Here is a 10,080-nt window from a genome sequence, read left to right as displayed (position 1 = left end):
AATAACTTACTGAAAATGCATGCAAATTGGACTCCTTTATCCTTCAGGACTCAAAGCATGCTTCTCGCAAATGCTTTGGGGTTTTGAGAGTCTTGGTTTTAAATTCAAACCACATCAACACTCCTTGATTGACTTTTAACTTTTTGGATTTTTTAAATTCTCTGAAATTTGCTTACCCTTTCTTTCTTTTATTTTCTTGGCTACAGGAATCTTGCGCTATGAAACAAAAAATCCAAAGCTGGGAACTTGAGCTTCACATAGCCTGAGTGTCCTATTACATGAGTGTTCCATGAGCAAAAAGGAAACTATTTTTGTGGGATTTAGCACATCTAGCAACTATTTGTGATGATGGCAGCAAAACTTCTACCTGTTGCCAGCTAAGAGCAGGAGGAGCTGGGTGGTGAGGGCTCTCCCTTTTCTGAAGAACCTGTTTACAGAACAGCTTGAAAGACTCAGGTGAACAGGACGGATTCCAACTGTGCCAAAGGTGGCATCTGTGCCTGGGATGGCTGCGGGCCAGCAGTGCCTGCAGCGGGTGGGAGTTGCATAAGTGGGTGCACAGATCCTCTGTGCTCTGGAGGGGTCTTTGACCCGTGTGTCATCAGCTGCTGCTCTCTTGGACCACAGGCCAAAGACCTTTAGGGGTTTCACCATCTGAGCAGGCCCCTGGCTTGTGACAAGGAGCTGTGTGAAGGCTCGTCTGGAGCCTTCCCCTGCACCCCCTGCCCTGGCACCGCCTTTAAGCCCTGGCCCTTGCCCTGTGAGGGCTGTATTTGTGGCACCCAGTCATTTGTAGAGAAATACTGCATTGTTTTCATGAGAAGGTGTTTTAAAGATGTCTGGAAAGTACAGAGGACCATGTGAGAATTCATACAGGAAAAGGTGTATTCCTTGATACCATACCTTAAATGCATCTCTAGGACCTGATTATGACTTTCACTGCCACGAGACACTGTGTTCTTTGTGTTAAAGAACTGTATTTATTCATATAAAGGCATATTAATGGTGCAAATGTGTCATTGATAATCAATGTAATTAGGTATATTACATATACACCTCTATTATTTCAGGTATTTGCTACAAAAATATGGGAAATCCAGCGTTCATTAGAGAATTTTATATTTTAAGAATATAAATTGAACTGAAAACAGGCCACCCACCTTTGTGGGAATTCCTGCCTGTCTCAGCACAATGAGATAGAGGTGATGGGATGTACATTCAAAGCAGCCCTTCTAGAGCTGCATCTCTGCTTTGCTAACACTCCCTGTTATGCAGGTGTGTCCCAGCTGCAGGTGTGGGATAAGCCCTTAGGTGTGCCTGGGAATGGTGGCCTGGAAGCACCTGCCTTAGCTCTGCTCTGAATCAAGCCAGCAGAACTACGCTCAGCACCTGTTTTGTCTTCTCTGGTGCCTCTGGGAAATGAGAATCAGTTCTTGATTTTCACTGGGTGCTTCTCTGCCCAATGACTGCATCAAACTTGACATCAGTCATCTTCCTGAGAAGATTCAGGGCACGTTCTGGAAACACCCTGAAAGAAACATTAACATGAAGTTAAATGTGGGATAGTAACTTAAATTATGGGGAAAAGTGTCACTGCAGGTGAGGGAAGAGCTGGTCAGGTAGCAGAATGTATGCACACACATGGACTGAGACAGAGTATTAAGATGGGCATTATTGCCCAAGGACACATGGCCCTTGTCAATCTCTGACAAGTTTAACTCCAATTCCACCCATCTCTTTTTATGAAAATTCCATGACAGGTATGTACCAACCATGATTTTGGCTGCCATACTGCTGCAGAATCCAGAAAGTTTTCATACTGAACATAGACACAAGCATTTGCTTTCTCTTTGCAAAGGAGCCATTTTAAAGCAATTTTCCAGCCTCCATGGCCTCAATCTTTGGTGTTGACATGGAGAAACAAACACTGATAAGCAGCAGGTCCTCATCTCTCTCTTGGGACTACTGTTTCCGAGAATGTGGTGGCCTGCAGAGCAGTGGAGCTCTGCACTGAGAACAGTCAGCTGCAGCAAGTGGTTCTGTACAAGGGCCTATAAAAGGGCTCAAGAAAATCTCTGGATGATGTCTGCTGTTGTCACTGGAAAGAACCACTGCATTATTAACTAGCTTGTGATATGTTCTAAAATAGTACTTAATCTTGAATCAGATTTTACAAGTTTGAGGGTGATACATTCAGGAGGTTACAGTGGATACATTTTTTTTTCCTGCTCACCTTTCAAGCAGTAAACCAACACTCTGATTTGATGGAACAAAAACCATTTTCTGGTTGGTCACTATTCCTTCCATCAGAGCCTCTACAACTTCTTCAATCTCCAAAATCTTTCCAAGCCTACACAGGAAAGCAAACATATAAGACCTGCAGTAGTAAAAAGGGGTGGTACCAACAGATGTAGGGGGCTTCACAAATGCACAACCTCAGGTAATTCAAATGCAACCATTACATGAGTTAAAGGACACTGCAGATCTTCTTTAGTCAATGATACACACTGTTGTTATACAGCCAGTTGGAACAGAGGCCTCAAGCTGGGGATAATATGCAGTGCCTTGATGCAAAGAAGGAAGCACAGGAATGCAGAGCATTGACAGTTACCTTACAGTGGGGTTTTTGACAAATCCAGTGTTTATAAAAACTGGACAAAGGCACGTTGTTTTTATTCCATCCTTTCCCAGGGCAGACAGCTCCTCTGTCAGAGCTTTATGAAATCCAACTGCAGCAAACTTGCTTGAGCTGCAGGAGGGGAAAAAGTACAAATGAGAAGGCAGAAATCCTATTTCCACTTTTCTACAACTGCAAATGGCCTAAACCATCATGTACTTACAGTACAGGCTAGGAGGCAAAAACCTCCAAATAATATAATCCAGCTGAGAGACAGAGCAGGGACTATTCTAACTTTCCCTGTGCCAGAGTGTAGTGGTGGATTAGATACTGAAACTTGTGGAGTAATTGTGGAAAGTAGACAAGGTGTGAACAGGCAGACAAAACAGACAGGAAATCTTAGAAAACATTTACTAGTGTGTGTCAATCGATGCACATCCCATTTTCCTATGAGAGAAAATTCCTAGGAGGAATGCAGCCTGAATGTGTGAAATGAAGAAGGATGGGCAGGGTTGAAATGCAGATTAACCCTCGAATGTTTACTGTACCACACAGGAGCATCTCAAATCAATTGCGTGTGCTTTGAAACAGAGGAGCATTATTGGAGCAAACCTGAGGAATGACCTGGCACGGAAATAGGTGTGGGCCTTAAGTTTAAATGGATTCCAAAGAAAATAGAATAGTCACATGACTATTCTTTTGTACAAACATTGCTCCCGATTCAGTCAGAGGTAATACCTTGGTACTTTCTGATGGAGAAGATGCAATGAAAATTTTTAAAAAATGAAGCAAGTTGATTTCAAAATCACTTACCAATATGCCACCATGAAAGGAATCACAAAATGACCTGCAGCTGAAGCCACTGTGACAATGTGCCCGTAGTTGTTGTTCATCATGACTGGCAGAAAAGCTCTCGTGGTCTTGGAAGTCATTTAAACCAAGAGGCAGAAATGCAGGGGGCAGGAAGGAGGAAAGGAACATTGTTTTCTTAGGCAGACTCAGCACTGACCCTCAATGTCATTCACTAGGTGGCCAAAGCTATCCCTAAAGCTACGAGCTGCACAGCACCTCAGATTCCCAGAGCCACAGGGATACCTGCTCTCTGACCACTGGTGCAGTTGGCAACCTGCTCTCCAAAGGTTTCAGGAGTTGGCTATAAACAGCAGCTGGCTTTCACATCTTTCCTTTGCTGCTTTTAGGTTTCAGGTGTCAGCAGAAATGCTGGCAGGGTCTCACCACCAGCACGTACAATAAACCACTTGGCAACTTATGGCTTCTCTTTTCTTCTGCCCCAAACAAGTACGGCTGAACAGCTGAAACCCTCCCACCCTGTCAGCCCCGACACCTCTGACAGAGGCCCGTGTGTGCTGCAGGTGAGGCTGTCACCAGCCAGCTCAGCTCAGCAAGAGGCTACTCCAGTTCCCCAGCAGACATTCTGCTTGTGTGACCCTGTACTATACAGTTCACTTGGTAATTCACTGCTAATAATGGTTGGTCTAAATTGCCTCCCCAGTGACATTCCCAAAAATCTGTAGCTATGGAGATGGTGGTGGCCCTTACCCACATGTGACCAAGAATGTTGACTTCAAACATCCTTTCTATCTGGTGGTCCTGAGTCGAGAGAAAGTCGGCAGCTGTAATCACACCAGCGTTGTTCACCAGGATGGTCACGTCCCCAATCTCCTTTTTCACCTTTTGGAGAGAAAAAAAAGCCCCAAATTCTGTCTGTCATTCAGGGGGGAAAAAAATATGCGAGGGTGGGGAAGATGAGCCATAATTAATTTCATTCTTATCATCGCATCTTTAAGGGAGATGAAGATCATCCCACATTTCCAGATGTGGCAGGAACTGCATAGGAGAGCCAGGAAATCTGGTTTGGATCTGATTCTTCTCCTTTAATTACTGCCAGTATTTACTGTGTTCTATGCACTGTGCATAGTATGGACTGTGTAGTCACAGCTGGGACCATGGAGGTACAGACTGTTCTGAGGCAGCTGGACCACAGCCATTACAATAAAATGTTTCATTTGTCCTCGGTGCTGTCTGTGTTCCTTCAGAGGCTCGAACCCTAGAGAGCAGACTTGGCACCAGGCTGTGATACACTGGAGCCTCCCAAATAGGATGAGACTGGCTGTGATCTTGGAAATGCTACAGCACTCCGTGTACAGAGAGCAGCGAGGAGTGGGGAGCTTCCAAGGCCTTGCAGGATTTGTGTACAACACCTCTAGCCTAGTTTCCCGGACTTTTCTGGAAATCCAGCGTGTTTGGGAAAGCCTTTGACCGTGCCCCTGCTGCCCCACCTTGTCTGCAGCACTGTAGATCTCCTCCCGTTTGCTGCAGTCCACCACAAAGGTTTGGACAGTGGCTCCCAGCTTCTGGCATTCTGCTGCTGTCTCCTCAACGCCATGCTGGAAGAGGCAAAGAGAAAGACACCGTGCACAGCTGTCCCCTTGCCACGGCTGAGCGGCAGGGGCTGAACATGGCCCTGGACTGAGCAACCACTGCCCAGCCCCAGAACAGTTCATGGCTACCCAGGGAAAGAGCTGTAGGTGGGGTTGCTGAGATGACAGCCATTCCAGCCTTAAATTTAGGATCTGTGTGTAGTGACAGCCAGAAAGGAAATCACAGAACTGTGGAATGGTTTGAGTTGGAAGGGACCTTAATGATTATATAGTTCCAACACCCCCTGCCATGGGTGGGAGACTAGAGCAAGTTGCTCAGAGCTCCATCCAATCTGGCCTTGAACACTTTCAGGGATGAGGCATCTCTAACTTCTCTGGGCAACCTGTTCCAGTACCTCACCATCCTCATAGTAAAGAATTTCTTCCTAATACCCAATCTAAAGCTCCTCTCTTTCGGTTTGAAGCCATTTCCCCCTGTCCTGTCACTACATGCTCTTGTAAATATTCGCTCTCCATTTTTTTGTAAGCCCCCTTCACATACTGGAAGGTCGCACTTAGGCCACTCCGAAGCCATCTGCTTTCCAGGCAGAACAGCCCCAATTCTCTTAGCCTTAGGAATGCAGCAACAAGAGTTTGGCTGGGTAAGGCACACGTAGCAGCAGACAGGGGGCACACGGTGCCTATCGCAGCACAGCAGGCAGCACTGTGAGTGTAAACAGAGCTCATACAACACAGGCCTGGCTGACACCCTGAGGTGTGGAGAGTGGCTCTATGCACTTCTGTATTCACATGCTGGGTGTGAGAAGAGAGGTGCCCTCCACAGTTGTATTGGGTCTGGCTGAGATGGAATTCATTCACTCTCACAGTGCTGTGCTGCTTTGCACTAGCTGCTAGGAAGGGGTTGATAACACACCAGTTTTTTGGCTGCTGCTGAGGAGTGCTGGCACAGCATCAGTGCTGTGTCCCCAGTATTCCCCGCCCCTGGGAGGGGATAGCAGAGCAAAACTGACCAACGGGATATTCCATATCATATGATGACAGCTCAGATATAAAAGCTAAGAAAAGAAGGAAGAAGAGGAGGGGCTTCCAGTATTTAGTGTTTGCCTTCCCCAGCAACCACTTCCCAGAATCATGTGGGCAGTCATCACTTGCTGATGGGAAGCAGAGAATAAAATATTTTTTTTCTCTTAGCTTCTGTGCCTGCAAACTTTCAGCTTTGCTTTAGCAAACTGCTTTATCTCAATCTATGAGTCATTGTTTCCCATGTTATTTCCTCTCACCAGTCCAGCTGAGGAGAGGGAGTGATAGAGCAGCTTGGTGGGCACCTGGCATGCAGCCATGGTCAACCCACTACGAAAGTGTACAGTGCAGAGAGACTTTCCTTACAGAATTGCACTTGACACACAGAAGAGAAGCCTCCCTCTGTCACTGTATCAGCTCACTAAGCCAGGGCAGAAGTGATTTTGTTGTTGCCTTGACCCCAGGTGCCAGAAGGCCATGCCAGTGAGGCCCTGTGCCGGGGTATGTTTTGCAGCTTCAGGATAACACAATTAACTTCTTTGCTGACCCACTGTGTCAGAAACAGGAAGCGCAGCCTCTCACCCTCCCTGTTCACGTACACCCAGCACTTGGCCTGGATCCCTTCTGAGTGCCATGCTGGATGTTTGTATCTGCCCATCCTCCACTTGCCAAGGTCCTTTACAAGCATAGCTGCCCGGAGGGCAGCCGGGCTCACACAGCCCAGCACAGTGATGCTGCTGATAGGAGCGCAGAGAAAACACATCCCCCAGCAATGCACAAAAAACACCTGAGGCTACAAAGAGAACAAGTGAAGGCAAACCTGCTCCTCTGTGGAAACAGCCTTCTGGTCTCAGCGGGCTTTCCCTGCCAGCCCAGGCAGCGGGTCCACCAGCAGCTTCCTGAGCGCTTCTTTCCCTCTCGCAGGTGCTCTGCCGGGTGCTGCCTGCTCCCTCCCGAGTAGCACCGAGTGACTGTGGGACCAGAGCCCCACATCCTCTGCTGCAAGTGGGGCCAAACGCTCTGCTGGCACTCAGCATCCCAGCCAGAGACCGATGGGAGCGGGCTGGAAGGAGGCGATGGGGGTGCAATGCGGTGCCGCCCTTCTTACGCCCTTAAATTCCCCGTGGACTCGGTGGTTACGGAGTGAGGACACGAGTGTGCCATTACCTTATTGATGTCCCACAGAACCAGCCTGCTCTGGCGCTTGGCGAACTCCAAGGCGGTCGCTCTCCCGACGCCATGGCCAGCGCCCGTGATAAGCACCAGCTCCCCGCTGAGAGACTTTCTCCTCACAGGCACGAACAGCTTCACAAAAGCCTCCAGGTAGGAGTAGAGGAGCGTGGCCAGGAACAGGAGAAGCTCCAGAAACAGATGCATTGTTTTCCCGGAGCTCCTTTGAGGACCGAACTGAACTTTAATCTCTTTTAAGGGGACGCAGGTTGCTGATTTACCCGCTGCCCTTCCTAGCGCGCGCCGCTGCTCCCGTCCATTTTCGCAGGATCCACCCCGCACCGCCCGCACCGGCCGGGGCGGGAGCCCGGGGCGGCTGCTCCGCCCAGCTGTCCCACGCTGAGCTCCCGGTGTCCCTATGCCGGTGTGCCTGGGCTGGCACTGGGTGAGCGGTGCGGAGGAGCTGCAGTCTGCACTCCAATCTGTCCTAGCAGGAACATGTTCGCCCTGCAGTTGACAGGACTTGCCGGGCGTGGATACAGAAATGTAGGGTTTAGGGCGTTTTCTGCCCTCTTGGCTGAGGAAAACAGAGACGATAGCGGTGTGCAAACCCCTCATTGTTCTTCCCTTGGTTATGACATTGCCGAATGGCATCTGTCACTCACCCCGACTATTCATTCTCTGTTTCGTTTGTCCCCACAGAGGTGTCAGTGCCCTCCTGTCCCTCTCTCAGGCTCCTGTGTCAAGGAAGCAGCAAAGCATGTTCTTGTTTGTCATTTGCTGCAGGTGGAAAAGGTATGGAAGTGTCAATGAAATTGCTCATCCAGTTACTGACAAAAGCATCTTGAAGTTACATTCAACTCTGTGTTGTAATTCTTTTCAGATTTGTGGCTGTCGAGTCGTTCAGTGCCATGAGGTCCTTGAGCAGTTTTCTTCATGGTCCTTCCTTCCATTGCATATCTGTGCATTGTCAGCAGACTTTGTCCCCCACCATCCTCTTCCAGATCCCTTAAGGAAAGCTGAATGAGACAAGTCCTTTCAATTTCTGAACTCCAGAGGTGATCTCTTGCCTAGCTGTTTCTCTTACTAAGTCTTTATTTAGTTATCCATACTCAGACCTTCCATCTAATGCTATGGCTGCTTAGTTTCCACAAGTCCTTTGAAAAATGGCATTGAATTGCTTGAATTGGGTCATTTTTATCTAATTGAGTCTAAATCACACAACTCACACTTGGAATCACTTGTATGTAACAGAGTATCCAGAACCTTAACCAGAACAGGAATGCTTATAGGAAATAGGAGAAAAGTACTTTCAGGTGTTTCTTCCAGCTCTATCAATGTAACTGCATGGCCTTTCTTGGAAAGGATTGCTGACCTTACTCCTTTGTTATTCGGTTAGAAAACCAGATGTATCATGGTCATGTTCATCATTTCACTTAAGGATATTTTTGAGCTCTTGGGGAATTGTGAAGGGTTCACAAGCATCTATCAACTAACCAAAATCGTGTCCAGTTAAGATTACAGTTTTTGAAAAGTATTATTTTTTTCTGGTGGTTTGGCTCTCACTTTGTCAGTGAGAAACTGGGTCAGTTCCAGCACAGAGATTCCGAGCTAGGCACTTCCTACTTTTCTCTTGGAACTTGGTTCTCTGCTTAATTAACACATCAGTGTTTGGGCCAGACCCCAATTGCATGGCTCAGCGGTGCTGCCATTTTCCTGGCACAGAGTTCCAGTCAGTGCTGGGGCCAAGGCAGGGGAGGCAGGGAGGGCATGGAAGAACCGAGCCTGACTCCAAGAGACAACTCAGCAGGAGGCAGAGCACAGGGCCAGAATCACTAACCTGACTCATAAGGAGTCCTAGGCCAGGGTGTGAGGCACCACTCTCCAAATCTGGGACTTAGCTGTAGGTGGCTGTATGAAACCTGCTCACATGGACTCCTGCATGGACAGGGGCACCCCTCAGTGACCAGATTTTGGGATAAGCTTCAGTTGAGTGTTGTGGCCAGAAAGAGAACTGAGGAGTCTGGGAGGCTTGGTGACTCAGTTCTGGCACTGGTGTTCAGGAGATGAAGGCTGAAATCCTTGCTTTTGCATAAGTTTCTTTATGCCAAGCAGAAGACTTCCAGCTATAGAAGACACAGAACAGAACCACAGCCACATACGGTACTGCAGAAGTTGCCTTGCCCAATAATTCCTCTGGGCTCTGAGACCCTGGACTAGATTGGGCAAAGCAGGAATCAATACAGTCTCCCCTTCCTTAGGAGAAGTGTGCTAAGAAACAGACTCTGCAGGAGAGCACTGTCATCCCCTAGATGGATTTTTGTCTTCCTATTTAATGCTGCCATCAGAATCTGAAAGATACACAGGGCTAGTGGGAATGATGTGGCAGGAGAAGCCAAGCATCTTATCTGATGTGTCCTACTGAAGCCAGTCCTTCCCCAGTCTAAGAAAAGGGCCAAGTCATCAGATGTTGACCTGTTTCTGCAGTCATTTTAAGCTTTTTCTTTGGAGTCACTGGACTGTACTCTTCCTTTAAGCAAGCATTCAAGTCATGAAATAGAAGAAATTTGGAAGGTGTGTACTAGGAGAGGCTAGGCTGGGTGGGAAGTTAAGAATGTTTGCCAGCCATACAAGAGACAACTGTCAAATACCTACAAATCAGTAAAGTACTTATTTAGCCTTTATGTTACAGTGAGTTCTAAGGACAAACATTTTGGCCAGTATGCTGCTTGCTCTGACAGGTCTTTTGCACTTTTGAAGCATCTGTATTTTTAGACTTTTTGACTCCACACTAGGTAAGAATAGGTGGGTGTGAACAAAATCAAAAAGCCACACAGATATGCTTTGGCTTCAAGTGTCTCACATATGTGA

General features: G+C 47.5%; 1 protein-coding gene and 1 long non-coding RNA gene across 2 annotated transcripts; one reads left to right on the top strand and one right to left on the bottom strand.

Annotated features, from left to right (window-relative positions):
• Window positions 1–957: 957 nt before the first annotated feature.
• On the bottom strand, window positions 958–7,842 carry LOC138100625 (estradiol 17-beta-dehydrogenase 11-like). Its single transcript, XM_068998500.1, has 7 exons — window positions 7,207–7,842; window positions 4,918–5,025; window positions 4,178–4,309; window positions 3,431–3,537; window positions 2,612–2,749; window positions 2,234–2,350; window positions 958–1,528 (listed from the first exon to the last, which is right to left on the bottom strand). The coding sequence occupies exons 1-7, from the start codon at window positions 7,825–7,827 to the stop codon at window positions 1,441–1,443; spliced, it is 1,311 nt and encodes a 436-aa protein (XP_068854601.1). The 5' UTR covers window positions 7,828–7,842; the 3' UTR covers window positions 958–1,440.
• LOC138100626 (uncharacterized) lies at window positions 7,725–8,711 on the top strand. The gene is made up of 3 exons (XR_011146861.1): window positions 7,725–7,810; window positions 7,912–8,004; window positions 8,093–8,711. It is a non-coding gene; the product is annotated as an uncharacterized lncRNA (long non-coding RNA).
• The last annotated feature ends 1,369 nt before the right edge of the window (window positions 8,712–10,080 follow it).

Source organism: Aphelocoma coerulescens, unplaced genomic scaffold (assembly GCF_041296385.1).
Source record: "Aphelocoma coerulescens isolate FSJ_1873_10779 unplaced genomic scaffold, UR_Acoe_1.0 HiC_scaffold_121, whole genome shotgun sequence".
In the NCBI taxonomy this organism is placed as follows: domain Eukaryota; kingdom Metazoa; phylum Chordata; class Aves; order Passeriformes; family Corvidae; genus Aphelocoma; species Aphelocoma coerulescens.
The sequence above is the reverse complement of the archived record's forward strand: the minus strand, read 5'-3'. Positions and strand labels throughout refer to the sequence as shown.

What these genes read in the sequence shown, in the direction of transcription:
- LOC138100625 (XM_068998500.1), bottom strand. Translation starts at nt 7,827, where the DNA reads ATGAGGGGTTTGCACACCGCTATCGTCTCTGTTTTCCTCAGCCAAGAG. An exon ending in TTCTGTGGGACATCAATAAG is followed by an intron (nt 5,026 to 7,206) that starts GTAATGGCACAC and finishes TGCCTCTTCCAG; the next exon opens with CATGGCGTTGAGGAGACAGC. An exon ending in ACATTCTTGGTCACATGTGG is followed by an intron (nt 3,538 to 4,177) that starts GTAAGGGCCACC and finishes ATGACTTCCAAG; the next exon opens with ACCACGAGAGCTTTTCTGCC.